General features: G+C 43.5%; 1 protein-coding gene across 1 annotated transcript in view; it reads left to right on the forward strand.

The window, feature by feature from the left end:
• Nucleotides 1-15,566, forward strand: part of ENTHD1 (ENTH domain containing 1) — a 281,812-nt gene that overhangs the window by 112,348 nt on the left and 153,898 nt on the right. Inside the window, exon 5 of the mRNA XM_075573741.1 lies at nucleotides 12,192-12,301. Coding sequence (XP_075429856.1) covers nucleotides 12,192-12,301 — 110 coding nt within the window. The remainder of the gene's footprint in view (nucleotides 1-12,191; nucleotides 12,302-15,566) is intronic.

A 15,566-nucleotide genomic window follows, 5' to 3' on the forward strand; every position in this document is an offset into this window, starting at 1 on the left:
GAGCTTGCGTACAAAACATTGTAAATCAATCATAACATTGAAGAGTTTGAAATTGTTAAGGGGAGCAAAATGGCTTGATCATTTGTTACTTTGCCATGGTCATTTATCAATATTGGAAAATATTTATTGTATTTAGTATTATTTTATGTGATTTTGTTCATACAATTTAAAACATATATATACACATATTGTTTTATTTAAATAGTTGTTATTATTATCATACATGTTATTCTAACATGGTATTTATTAATATCACTGTATACACATTATTATCTTATATTTTTTTGATATCATTAGAATATTACTCAGTTAATGATATTATACATATATTTTCTGTTATATATATGTTTTTTCACTTTGGAAGGGTTATATGTGTTCTTGTTTTGGTATACACTTTTATATATTTTTTTTTTTAATTTTCTTGTTTAGATACACTTTTATGTATTGGAAAGTCTTTTTTCTTTGTAATATTTTTCACTATTTTGTTATTGTATTTTTTAACGTAGTTGTCTCTTAATTATAGATTTGAGCTTTCTGTACTTCCTGCTTTGCTTAGTGAGCATTTTTTTCCCCTTTGGGCTTCCGTATTTACGACCCGTCGGCCATCTTGTTACCGGGGGAGTCACTCGGTGGTGAAACTTTCTCCTGACAGGGCAGGCACTCAGTAAGTTCACCTGTTTATTGTCTTTGTATATTGTTCTCACTCTGTATGGATTATTTTGATTGGAGATGTGCTTTCGCACTGAGGCACCCGTAGTTTACTACCCGATAACGTGATCGGGTGGAGTGTCCTGGCGCGAATTCACTTCCTCATTCAAACCTCCATAAATAGGATATTGTTTTGGATCACTCTTTGACAAAGCGCCACTATGGCGTGAAACGTGTTAGAGGATCCGTTTTTTGTAGCCATGTCTACTTATGCCTTAGATTAAAGCATTTTTAATTTTATTCAACCAGCCTCCAGCCCTTTATTTTCATAGGCAGTGCTCCACCACTCTTTTTCCTCTGGATACAAACATCTCTTACAGCAACCGTTATATGGAGCAATGGGCACACAAACTCCAGATACAAATCACGATAGAGGACTGGGAAGATATTTGGGATAATGCAACAAACACATCTATATGCACAATAACAAAAGAGAATATATACAAAATTATCTATCGATAGTATCTTACTCCCCAAGTGATGAGACAAGGACCTCAAATATTTGCTGGAGGGGATGTGGAGTTGTGGGAGATATGGCCTATATCTATTGGTTTTGGCCATATATACAGAGGTTTTCGGTACTGGTACGGAAATTGATAGGAGAAATTATTGAAATAAGAATTCATCTAAAGCCACTTATTATGGTTGTTGGGAAACCTTTAGAGAATATGAACCGAAACACATGCAAATTATTCTTACATATTCTGACTGTGCAAGACGCTCAATTGCAGGGGCTTGGGAAAAGACCCAGCCTCCACCCAGGAGAGATATTATACAGAGAGTCTCTCCATTGTTTGGACCTCATTTACTAACGGCATTTATAAGATACTAGCTGAGAGCCCCGGCGTTGCCCGGGATGTTTGTGGTGTGGGTGTGGCATTTGGGTGGGGAGTGGTCCACGCGGCCCATGTGCGGTGGTAGTGCTGTTGTGGCTGTACTTATGGTGATTGTATCGGTGTGCTGATTTGGGAGGGTTTGGTGCTGATGTGGGGGTGCGTATGTGGGTGTGCCGATGGGGGAGGTGCAAAGGTGCCGATGTGTGAGTGCTGATGGTGTTGATGGGGGCTGGGAATGGCGGGGAGCCGAGAATGCCAGTGTGCTGGGGGGGCATGGGATACCGGTGTGCTGATGTGGTGGTGCTGGGGATAGTGTGTGTATACGTGTGTGTGTGTATACATTGTATGTGTGTGTGTGTGTATACACATGTGAAGGGGAAGGGGAGGAGGGGAGGGGGGGAAGGGGGGGAAGGGGGAGGGGGGGAGGTGGTGAGGAGGGGGGAAGGGGGGGAGGTAGTTAGGGGGGGGGAGGTGGTGGGGAAGGGGGGGAGGTGGTGGGGAAGGGGGGGAGGTGGTGGGGGGGAGGAGGGGGGAAGTGTGGGAGGTGGTGGGAAGGGGGGGGAGGTGGTGGGAAGGGGGGGGGGAGGTGGTGGGAAGGGGGTGGGGGGGTGGTGGGAAGGGGGGGGTGGTGGGAAGGGGGGGAGGTGGTGGGAAGGGGGGGGGGAGGTGGTGTGAAGGTGGGGGGAGGTGGTGAGGAGGGGGGAGGTGGTGGGAGGTTGTAAAGGGGGAGTAGTCCAATGCAATATGGGTTGGTGCAACGCACAGCAAAAGAAGGGGGTGATGGCAGGTCTGGCAAAAAAGTTTCTTTATTGTGTGGACATAAAAACAGAAGGCTGCAACCTTCTACGCGTTTCGTGCAGACAAATTGCACTTTATCAAGAAGTGTATCAACATATAGTACAGCAGGTATATATAGGGGTGGGGGGAGGGGGGGGGGAGGAGAACAGTCTGCCGATTTGGCGCCAAACTCGCTAATTAGAAACTTCATGCTACTTACACCAATAGTATATAGCTGTGAGGGCATGTGGGAATGGTTAATTACCTGTTGGCACTCGCAGGAGAGCCGCCTTCAAACACCGTGCTCGGTGACACGCACCACACTGCAATGGAGGGCCAAATCTCGCGAGATGCGCCTCAGGCAAGCCACGTTCTTACCGCGCATGCGCAGAGCAAAAAATCTTAAAAATCAATCCTGAGTCACACGAGCAGTGCCCATAGTATTATAAGTGCTCGCGCATGCGTCCCTATGTCCATTAGTGACAGAAAAAATATATAATATATGCCCCACCACACAATAAGGATGTTGATGGAGATGCCTATATTACGAAGTGACACTCACATAACCAATCCCTAGTGCGGTGGGGTGGAAAAGGGAAGGGGGGGGGGAAGAGGGGGAGAGAAGGAGAGAAACGAATGGTGGTGGGGGGAGGAAGGGGAAGGGGGGGGGTGTTGGAAAAGGGAGGGGGAAAATGGGGGGGGGGGGAAGGAAAGGGAAGGGGGAGGGGGGGGGGGAAAGGATAGGGATAAGAGGAAGGGAAAAGAAATGAAAGAAGAAAGAAGAAAAAAAGTGAAGGAGAGAAGGAGAAGGACAAGAAATGAATGGAGGGGAGGGATGGGAAAACTAGATGTACTAAAAAATATTCATAATTCACATTGGGGGCCAATTTAGGCAGACTGTACACCACATATATGAACCTACATGGATTGTGAATTTAAAAACAAAAAATAATACAACCATAATAATTTTTGCAACCATAGTAATTACATACAATCTTTGAACATTATAGAATGATCAGTCAAAAACAAAGATACAAAGATACAAAGTTGTTTCGGTTAGTGTACACAATGTAATACATCAATAACCTTAGAGCGGTGAGACTATGCATACTACATAAAAGTCTAGAGCAATCTGACCATGGATTATTTTAGAAAATTTTAGAAAATGATTAATGCTCCATTCAATGTTAATTCCATCTGGATAACGGGTTTTTAGCATGAAGATCCAGAATGATTCCCTACAATCTAACCATTGTGTTAAGTTGCCACCCCTCATTTTGGGTAAAATTCTCTCAATTCCCATAAATGAGAAGCTTTCGAGACCGCCCTTGGCACATTCTATGAAATGTTTGGAGACCGGGTGCGCCAAGTCTCCTCTCTTGATAAGTCTAAAATGCTCTTGCATTCTAATTTTGAGGGACCTTGTTGTCCTTCCGACATATCTTTTCCCACAGCCACAACTTATTACATAGACCTTGTACTTGTCTCTGATAGACATAGACATAGTCCTTGACTCTGGTGATTTATTGGTACAATTACAGGACATCACATGGAAATCTGACTACCTGTGGGTAACCATGGATGTGGTTTCCCTGTATACAATCATTGAGCACGATCTGGGGTTAGCAGCTGTTCGCCATTTCATTGAATGTCCGGGAAGCTCCATGTTAATGACCACATTTATCACGGAATCTATTCTTTTTCTTCTCACACACAATTATTTTCTTTTTGAGCACCAGTTTTATTTACAACTACGGGGGACGGCAATGGGGACAAGTTTTGCCCCCTCCTATGCGAATCTGTTTATGGGGTGGTGGGAGCACGTTTTCATATATAATGCCACTAATAAATTTAGACACAATATTGTTTTTTTCAAACGTTTCATTGATGATTTAATTATAATTTGGCACGGGAGCACTGACACATTAGAAGCATTTTTTGAATACGTTAATAATAATGATCTGAATATTCAATTTACCACTAACTTCAATGCACACCACATCAGCTTCCTGGACATTCTACTTTATGTAGATATGGACCAAAAAATCCAAACAGACACTTTCAGAAAAAGTAATTCTAGAAATACCATTCTTAGGGCGGACAGTTGTCACCCCAGATCGGTGATTACTGGCATCCCCAAAAGCCAGTACCTCAGACTGAGGAGGAACTGTTCTACAATAGACGGTTTCCTGACTCAGTCTGAGGCTCTCACCAATCGGTTTCTTGAAAGGGGTTACAACAGGGAAACCTTGGAAACCACAGTGGGAGAAATAATGGAAATAGATAGAAATACACTACTCCCCAACAGGGAGTCAAGGGCGAAGGATGTTAGTCCAAAAAATGATAAAGCAAGCAAAACAAGACTGGGAAACACATCCCCTTTGTTTATTTCCCAATACAGTAAGGCAAGCGGCCAAGTAAATAAAATAATCAACAAACATTGGGGTCTACTACGTATGGATCCCATCCTAGGGGAGTATACCAAAATGGGACCTAAAATTGTCTACAGGAAGGCTAAGACCATTGCCAACTACCTATCTCCGAGTGTCATCCCAGATATTAGGACCAATAAAAACACATTTATTACAAAGGGCTCCTTCAGGTGCAATAATTGCAATATGTGTCGGTACATGAAACCCTCCAGATTTGTCTTTTCCCACAGCCCACATAGACGTTTCAACATTAATAACTTTATTGATTGTAATACATCCTTTGTGGTCTAAGTAATAAGTTGTGGCTGTGGGAAAAGATATGTCGGAAGGACAACAAGGTCCCTCAAAATTAGAATGCAAGAGCATTTTAGACTTATCAAGAGAGGAGACTTGGCGCACCCGGTCTCCAAACATTTCATAGAATGTGCCAAGGGCGGTCTCGAAAGCTTCTCATTTATGGGAATTGAGAGAATTTTACCCAAAATGAGGGGTGGCAACTTAACACAATGGTTAGATTGTAGGGAATCATTCTGGATCTTCATGCTAAAAACCCGTTATCCAGATGGAATTAACATTGAATGGAGCATTAATCATTTTCTAAAATAATCCATGGTCAGATTGCTCTAGACTTTTATGTAGTATGCATAGTCTCACCGCTCTAAGGTTATTGATGTATTACATTGTGTACACTAACCGAGACAACTTTGTATCTTTGTATCTTTGTTTTTGACTGATCATTCTATAATGTTCAAAGATTGTATGTAATTACTATGGTTGCAAAAATTATTATGGTTGTAAACATTAGCAATATAAGTCAAACAACATTCCCATTTATTGGATAACTGAATAGGTATCATTGTGTGTAACTTCTTTCCCTTCACGGTTTGATAAAACTGTAAAAACTGAAAAAATATATATAGCTCAAATTTAGCAGGTATCCTCTGTTCTTCAGGAAGGCTGCTTATATGTTTTTAATATAGGTATAAGTTAGAATTTCATTAAATATGTTGTCTTATGTTTGATCACATAATTATTTTTTGTTTTTAAATTCACAATCCATGTAGGTTCATATATGTGGTGTACAGTCTGCCTAAATTGGTGGTGGGGGGAAGGGGGGGTGGAGGGGAGGTGAAGGGGGGGGTGGAGGGGAGGTGAAGGGGGGGGTGGAGGGGAGGTGAAGGGGGGGGGGGGTGGAGGGGAGGTGAAGGGGGGGGTGGAGGGGAGGTGGAGGGGGGGTGAAGAGGAGGTGGAGGGGGGGTGAAGGGGAGGTGGAGGGGGGGTGAAGGGGAGGTGGAGGGGGGGTGGAAGGGGGGTGAAGGGGGGGTGGAGGGAGGTGGAGGGGGGGTGGAGGGAGGTGGAGGGGAGGGGAAGTGGAGTGAGGGGAGGTGAAGGGGGGTGAGGGTTGGGTGAAGGGGGGTGAGGGTAGGTGAAGGGCGCTCACTCACCCGTCCGGCAGGTCCCACGTGGATCTGAGGCGGGAGGCAGCTTGTTGTGGCCGCTTCCCCGCTGTGTCCCGGGCACTCGCTCCCCCGCTGACTGTAGCGGCGCCGGGGGGGTGGAGGTGAGGGGGGAGGGGGTGGAGGGGAGGTGAGGGGAGGTGAGGTGAAGGGGGGTGAGGGGAGGTGAAGGCCGCTCACTCACTCGTCCGGCCGCTCCCACGTGGATCTGAGGCGGGAGGCCCGGGCCGCGCTTCCCCTCTCCGGTAGCGGCGCACGTGAGGGGGAGAGCAGGAGGCCCGGGCCGCGCTTCCTCTGGTAGCGGCGCACGTGAGGGGGAGTGCAGGAGGCCCGGTCCGCGCTTCCTCCGGGAGCGGCGCACGTGAGGGGGAGAGCAGGAGGCCCGGGCCGCGCCGCGAGGGAGGAGGAGGCTGTAGTTTGCTGCTCTCCGCGGCGCACAGTAGGGTGATGGTGCGGCTGGGGATGTTGCAGAGCGTGGGGATTTGGGTGAGGTGGGGAGGGGGGAGAGAGTGAGGGGCACCGGGAGAGGAGGGGGGGGGGGTGTGTGTGTGTGTGTGTGTGTCCCTGTGTGTGTGTGTGTCCCTGTGTGTGTGTGTGTCCCTGTGTGTCCTTTGGCCCGTCACTCCGCCTCAGGCCAATGAGAGGTGCGGGGGCGGGCAGGCCAAGGGACCAATGAGATTGCCGCTAGGGACGCAGACATACAGTGAACTCAGAAATATATAGTAGATAAGTCTAAAAATGTCCATATGGTTTGGGAGCCTTGGTTCACCAGAGAGAGAAAGTGAATGGGATTTGGTAGAGTGTTGGAGTTGTTATTAAGGAATCGAGTTTGTTTTGATGCGGATTGTTATTACTTGACAATATATTTATGACACGGTTGTTATATTTTCTTGGTACCCCCTTTCCCCCCCCCCCTGCTCTTTGTTTTCTGTATCCTTTTCAAGTTTTTTGAAATACAAATAAAAAATAAGTCAAAAAAATAAATAATAATATGTATTTTTGTGAGTACTGTACATAATCAAGTCACATAATAATGGAAAATAGGACGATTGAGGGGAAGATGGGAGGAAGTCGCGGACGACCCGCATGAACGGGACTATCATCACCTCCTATGCGACATAGACCCTGTGGGTATGCACACAAATATAAGTAATCTGACTGGCATGAGTATCAGCACAATGATGTTGGAAACAATATTTGTTGAAACAACTCACGGTCTGCCGTCTGTACGATGATTCCTACATGGCATGCTCCCAGGCATAGAATGTGAATCAGGAAAAAACCCAGATGAGGAACAGTCGGCGCACTGTAAATAAACAAAGCTGGACGTGGTGACTGAGAAAAACGTTTTATTGAATAAACATAGGGTACTGACAAGTCCTCTAACGTATTTCGCACGGCGTTGGTGCTTTATCAAAGAGTAACTTACTGGTGGAGTGCTTCCTGATATACAGTAGGGTCTTTGAAGAACAATGGATAGAGAAGGATGTGAAGGAATATTAGTTTAAATATTAATGATTGACTGAAAACATACTGTATGAAGCCTAAAGTATGCAAAATGACATATAAGGTAGTGTCAGAATTATATATGCAGAATCCTGAATCATTTAACATCAACCAAGCTAAGGATTCTCCACTCTATAACCAAATTCTATATGTACTGTATGCCTGAACACCTGATGTAACTGACTGAAATGATGCTGTAAACGATGTTCTTTATTGTCTCTGAATAAATTGAGAAAATAACCGGACCGTGGACTATATGATATATGACTGAAAGGTTGAACATTTATTTGCACCCATCTAATGAATCAAATCTTTAATAATGAGTTGTGAAAACTTCTGAGGCTAATGAAAATGCTAATAAGGCAAGGAACATCTCCACCAAACTATAAACATACAGTCCCAAATTGAGATGCACAGATTACAAAATTTTATTTTTCTGCAGATTAAGATATTTTATTTGTATACACCAAGATTATGCTCAGCTTTATTATAGACGAATAATAAACTTTTTATTAAAAAATATTATTTGTTATTCCTGTAGCAATTGTGATATATAGATCTGATTATGGGAAACCACAATGAACCAGTGATGTGACTGTTCATCCACAGAAATGTTCCATTGCTATCGTAGACAAATCTGTGGTTGTCCACACTACTAATATACAAGGGGAAAGGTGGAGAAAGGGGGGATGGCCCTGCACTGTTTCTAAATACACTTACTGGAGTGGTGCTATCTAGGATAGTTATATTGGATAACATACGAGAGGAAGAGAAAGAATCCCTGCTCATGCACACACCTCCACAAATATTCAAAATAATTAAATTTTATTGATTTGCTCTGAAAACATAAACTAATTAAAACCTCTAGACGTAGCACTAAGCTTTGTAATGATGGTGCGAATCAAGTTGTATAACATGTATACATGTATCTATTAAATATAATATATAATGGGTGATGTACATATGGACACATAGAAGAGAGTTACAGGAATATATAATCTAATATATAATAACCCTGAACTCAAACCCCCCCACCCCCTGAAGAAATTCCAGCTTAGGAACGAAGCACGCGTCTGGTATGACATCATTCTGATGTCAGTAGCGTGGCCAAAACGGAGGTGTTTGGTCAATCTTAGCTGTATTCTAAAGCTATACTAGTAAGCTAATTATTATGTGGGCAACACGTGGATCCCACTAACGTGAGATAGAAGTAAGCTTCTCCACTGAAGGGTATATCGAGCTGATCCACACTGCCAGGTGTACCAGTGCATACTATAACATCTCACGGTTAAATATGTGGAACCGTAGCTAACTACTATGAGGCATGATTGTGCAGTGTGCTGATGAATGACATCACAAGCAGTCCAGACAGGCTTTAAATTGTTGACATTACAATGCAATTATCTTCCTGCAGTCAGTAAAGCAAACCACACAGAGGGGTTAATTCTCTCTGCCTGTACCTTATAGCCAATACTAGAAAGCTTTAGAAAGATGTGGGCCTACTAGTACAGAGGGAAGGGTTTGCATTGGTCACAAGCCATATAAATAGCTGATCTGCTTGACCTACTGAGTGTGCACTAATATCAAATACCAGATATTTGCAAGGTATTCAGATAAAAGCCAGCAGCTACTGATACAAATGATTACACAAAGTAGACTATAGTTGGATGGATACATATCTGAAGCTATACTAGTAAGCTAATATTAATGTGGGTCATATGTGGATACCACTAGCGTGAGACAGAAGCAAGCCCCTCTATCGAAGGGTATATATAGTTAATCTATACTATTAGGTATTACCAGTGCATGTTATAACATCCTCACAGGCAAATATGCGAAACCGTAGCTAACTACTAGGAGGCATGATTATGCAATGTACATATGAATAACATCACAAGCAGTCCAGACAGGTTTTAACCTGTTGACATTACAAGGCAATTATTTCTTGCCGTTAGTAAAGCAAACCACACGGAGGGGCTAATTTTCACTGCCGGTACTTGAGAGCAAATACCAGAAAGCTTAAAAAGATGTGGGCCTCATAAGGAACCCACTAGTACAGTGAAAAGGGTTTGCATGTGGCACAAGCCATATAAATAGTTTATCTGCTTGATTTATTGAATGTGCACTAATTTAAGACACTTGTGGACACACACACCCATGTGCCCACTACCCTAATGGGATACTCCAAGAGTTAATACTAACATAACCTTCTGGAGTATACACCTGTATTGTATGCCTTTATTTATATAGCGCCCTTAATGTACATAGCGCTTCACAGTAGTAATACATAAGTGCTTCAGACATAAAAGTCAAATGAACAGTGATATGCTGCACACCATTAGTCAAAAAACAAAACAGTATTACCGGTGCTGCTGGTTCAAAGGGATACCTGTCACAAATATCCAAGCTTGAACTGTGAAAAGGAAAGATCCACCGTTCCACGGATTTGCAAAAGTATAAAATTTATTGCGCCATACACAACGACCGTTTCGACCTTAGTAGGTCTTTTTCAAGTGAAAAGGCGTGAAAGGTGCCTTTTCACTTGAAAAAGACCTACTAATGTCGAAACGGTTGTTGTGTATGGCGCAATAAATGTAATACTTTTGCAAATAAGTGGAGCGCTGGATCTTTCCTTTTCACAGTTCAGACATAAAAGTAACATTAAGGAAGAGGAGTCCCTGCTCCGAGGATCTTACAATCTAATTATATCAGCATAATATTCTGAGAGCAGATACAGCCCTGAAATATTTGAGGCTTTTTTGAGTTCAGGGTTGTTATATTCCTGTAACTCTCTTCCACGTGTCCATATGTACATCACCCATTATATATTATATTTACGAGATATATAACTTGGGAGGACATGTATACATGTTATATAACTTGATACCCACTATCATTACACAGCTAAGCGCTACGTATAGAGGTTTTAATTAGTTTATGTTTTCAGAGTATATCAATAAAATTTAATTATTTTGAATATTTGTGGAGGTGTGTGCATCAGCAGGGATTCTTTCTCTCTTATGCTATCCTGTCTACACTACTATTCAGAAGTACTGCCGTCTCCCTTCCTACCATTAGAAAGATAGTGGGAACCTTTTGTCAAGATGACACCAACTTTTATCAACACATTTATATTTATGGGTACTTGATTGAACAGAACAAGTTGCAAAATAAATTGTGATTTATTTCCTTAATAGACAAACACACGACATCTGCAGAATACACTTGAAAACAACACTTACTGGAATAAGGGAACGAAAGAAATTGTCCTTGGAGCGAAAGAAATTGTCCTTTGCTTGCAAGCGCCAGAAATGCAACCTTGGTTTGAAAAGTCCTGTGGTTATGTTGTTATTAACCCCTTCACTCCTGGACTGGTTGTTGCTGTGCTGGAACAAAGTCTTGCATCTTTACATCATGGATCAAAATTCAGGAATCACACTGGGGATACCTGGGGAGCCACAGTTATAGACTGCCCAAAGCTATCTTTAACATGTGGATCCAATCCCCTCGTGGGAACAAAAAAACCCACGAATAGCCAAGTTACCCACAGTTTATAAGACCGGTCAAAAGGGCTGTCCGGTGGGCAGGGCGCTTGGGTCAGGTTGACGCCCATGCCACTTAGCATACCTTGGCTACACCCATAATTTGGTGCCTCTGCATCTGATTTTTGACCAATAAATGTCAATAGACTGGCATCTGCTGTGAATCAGTATGCCAGTATTATATACATTATGGGTCTCTGGGTCTTTTCATAACTGACACTCTTTTAGACAAGGGGACTCTAAATCTGTGAGAGCCTTTTGAGGCTCCATAATAAAAATACCTACAGCCTATTGAGACTCCTTTGAAGCTCGGTCATAAAAATACCGAAGCTCATTCACCCATATCACAGCTGGATGTCCACGGAATTCCTGCTTGGACTTACAAGAAATAGCTCCTGCCTTACATTTAAGATCTGGAGTTTTTACCCACTTTATTAAACAACATGTTACGTTTGTGTTATAACTGAACCACTACATCACATAAATTTCATTTTTACACTGTATTTGCATCTCAAAAATAAGGTTTCTGGGTGCTTTCGTTCTAGAATTAGTATTTCTCATTGAAATGCCGGCTTCTAGACTGCCATCATGTGTCGGTTAGAGAGTTTGGCAAGCAATGCATCTTGTCTTTTACCCTCGCAGGCAGGGAATGGCCTGCAAATGGGGAATAAAAATGGTTGGGACAGGGCAACCACAGTAATGCATAGCAAATCAGGTATTAACCCCTTCCTCCCCGTCACACATTTAGGTGCCACCATTTACCACCTTAATTAGAAGAGCTGAGGGTGAAATGTCTTTCAGAATACTAATGTGCAGGACATCTCTGAAAGAAGGAGGCAAAGATTCAACTTACAGATCTAATGTACACTTTTTATTTTTAGATCTCACTGCATATATTATTCTCTAATTATATGCTTTACTTTTCTGTAACAGCACATTTTGGGAAAGTTTTGGAGAATGTTCAAACTATGTCTCAAATACAAGACCCAGCTATGTGTGAAGAAAGTACAGTAATGGAGATCAGCAATTTGGAGTCAGTACAGGTAAAACCTAACAAACAATATTGGTGCTCCAAAAATGTTTCAAACAGATTAAAGCATAGAAGCTGGATGGTAAAGAAAAGTATCTAGGGTGACAGCTTTTTCCAGAACTTTCAGCAGCCCAATTTTTCAAGAGCATTGTCAATGCTTGTGGGTAAGGCTAAGGCCCCGCTGCCTCAAACCACGCGCCCACACTGCAGACAGGTGTCGCGGGGAGAGGCACTTGACCGCTATCTGCGGTCTGTAGGGAGCGGGAACTGGAGTGGGGGGCGTGGCCAAAACGAGTCGGGGGGTCGCGGCAATGATGTCGGAGGCGGGGCCATCACACTGTGTGCCAGGGGGTTCCCGCTCCCCGACGCCTCCCTCCTCCCCGAAGCCTCCCCTCCTCTCCTCATTGCCAGGGGTTCCCTCCCCCGCCTCCCCCCGTGCATCTGCAGACACAGACTATGAGGAGAGAGTCTGTGGGAGGGAGCAGGGGGGCTCCCTTGGTGCTGCAGCTGCTTCCCCCCCTCCCCTCTCCTCCCCGGGTCCCTGAAGCCCTCCCCGAAGCCTCCCCTCCTCTTCTCCTCATTGGCTCACAGCCACACCACGTGACGCGTCGCCGCTTGGGATTACAATTCTCTTGCATCCCCTGGCGGCTGAAGCGTCACAGCGTGTAGTGAGCCGTACAGGGAGGAGGGACTGGGACCTGCTCGGGAGGATACCATCAGATGGTAAGTAGCGCGCGCCGCCGGACGCAGCGGGACCAAAGCCTAAACAGTGTGTTAACTTTATTTTATGCTAAAGCTAAACTTTAATAGAAACAGCTACAAATGAAGCCACGAGTATCCGAACACTTGCCTTGTAAAATCTGGGACAATCTCCCAGTAATGCTGCAACATTTCTGTGACATTTCTGCAGACAGACTAATGGCCCATCGGATTAACACAGTGGCAGTCCCTGGCAGTCCCATTCAAACTGTGTTAATCCGCGCTGTGTTAATCGAATGGGCCATTAGTCTGTCTGCAGAAATGTCACAGAAATGTTGCAGCATTATTGGGCGATTACCCCAGATTTTCCAAGCTGCATTGGCTGCATCTGTATGTACTGAGCAATTACCCATATGCAAATATAAGTATACAGAAACATCTTTCGAAATAAATTTATATATCAGAATTTAGGAACTGGAAGATATACACACTCACACTTTTGTTAGAAGGACAAAATATATTTAGAGTTACAGCTGCTTATTCAACTACTGATAGTACGGCAGGGAAATAAATATTTACATGTTCCCATGTATTCTAAAGCGATTAGCTGCTGAATTATTAACCAATAAAATGTTGAAAGCAAAGCAATATCCTCATTGGTTGGTTTTAATTCATCAATATTGAAGCAAATTTCATGTTTCTATAGCAACCACGGTGGGTTTATTGAAAAATGTTTCTCTACTTACCTTTGCCTTTTTAATATACAAATATTTTTTCTAAATGTAATGGTGTAATAACATTTTCTTTATAAAGTAAGCCCATGACCAATTGAATAAAAATATGTTATGAGGTAATATACTTCCATATTGTTGAGGAATGTTTCATGACACACTTGACTTTTTTTTAAATTCTGTATTTGAACTGTTTAGCTTTTAATGAGTGCTTGTTAATGATGTAGAAATGCATTTATGAGCTAAGTAATTTTTGGCAAAGGTAGACTTAGTAACTAAATCATGCTAGCCAGGCTCAGTCTCCAGAGGCTTGGAAAGAACCTCCCGATCATTAGGAGGGAGGGACTGTTAGAATAATTTCACCTAATTCCTTGCTCATAAAGATTCCAGTACTGTACTTCAGACGATTGTTGTTCAGCAGACAAAGTTATATAGTAGTTTATTCTTATACAGATGCAGCGGCCGTTATCTGACCATTTATCAGGTTGAATCACTATTGTGCGTGGTGGTCCGAGATGGTCCACTGCAGACTAAATGGCCCATCGGATTAACACAGCAGTTGTCCTTGCTGTGTTAATCATACCGGGGTCTACCTGTCTGTAAGAGACGCGTAGTAAGAGAGAGACTGAATCAGTCACTCTACCTGTGCGCCTCTAACAGGCGATCGTGGGGGTTTTAGTTTAATTTTAACACAAAAGTATTGTAGCAGGGGGTCTCCGGAGCTGAACCGCATTGACCTCCTACTTCGAGAGATACAGGCCCGTTATGGGGTGCCGTTATCCCCACTATGTTAAAGGCCTCCGGTCACGTGGTGTGGAGGATTTTAACATGGCGGGGATACCGGCAGCGGGGATGCCGGCACCCCATAATGGGGGCCTGTATCTCGGGAAGCAGGGGGTCCCCGAAGCTGAAATCAATGCGGTTCAGCTCAGGAGACCCCTTTCTCACGCACACTATGAATAAAAATAAAATGTAAGCAGCTTCATTACCTTAGCGGCTAGCCGCTACGGCAATGAAGGGGTTAAGGCACAATAGCAGGTTTATTGGGGGCAGAGGGGGTGAATGTAGGGGGTAATTGACCCTTCACTCACCCCCTCTGCCCCCAATAAAAATGACAATATGTACAACCCACCAATACACAACCCACCCCCTGTGCCCCCACATAAAAACATTTTTGCACAGGATTTATACCAGAGGCCGGTGGGGGTCCTCGGTTGATCCCCACGAGTGTCTGGGGGCCCTTGGGTTGTTCCCGAGGGTGTCCGGGGGCCTTCAGGTGGTCCCCACGGGTGTCTGGGGGTACCGCTGGCTTGCGGGGTCAATCCTGTGCATAAAAAAAAGGCAATACATTCAAATAAATACACTCCACCCCCCCTCCCCAATACATACAGTACAGTAAAGGGCAAAATTTAAAATTATTATCCAGATATGGATAATAGTGCATTTGCCCATTTAAAATAAAACATAAATCAGCAGCATAAAGTAAATAAACTTGCACTTACCTCTGTCAGGATGAAGGCTGTCCATACCCATATCACCGTCCTTGTCCTCCGTGGGCATCAACAGCAACAATAAAAAAATACAATCTAATGGCCCCTAATCCCTTAATCACCATAGCAGTTAGTTACCGCTATAGTAATTAAGGGGTTAACCCACCCTCCCTGCATGAACCCCCCCACCCTACCCAGGGATGCTGTAAAACTATAGCAATAAATGGACACTTAAAAAAAAGGGGGGTCCCAAAATAAAACACATTATATAGAAAATAAAAACCCATTACAAATGCCAAAAAAAACATGGGCATGAGCTGCCACCATGCCAGGCAATATACAACCTGCAAAAACATAA

This window comes from Ascaphus truei, chromosome 17, assembly GCF_040206685.1.
Source record: "Ascaphus truei isolate aAscTru1 chromosome 17, aAscTru1.hap1, whole genome shotgun sequence".
Lineage (NCBI taxonomy): Eukaryota > Metazoa > Chordata > Amphibia > Anura > Ascaphidae > Ascaphus > Ascaphus truei.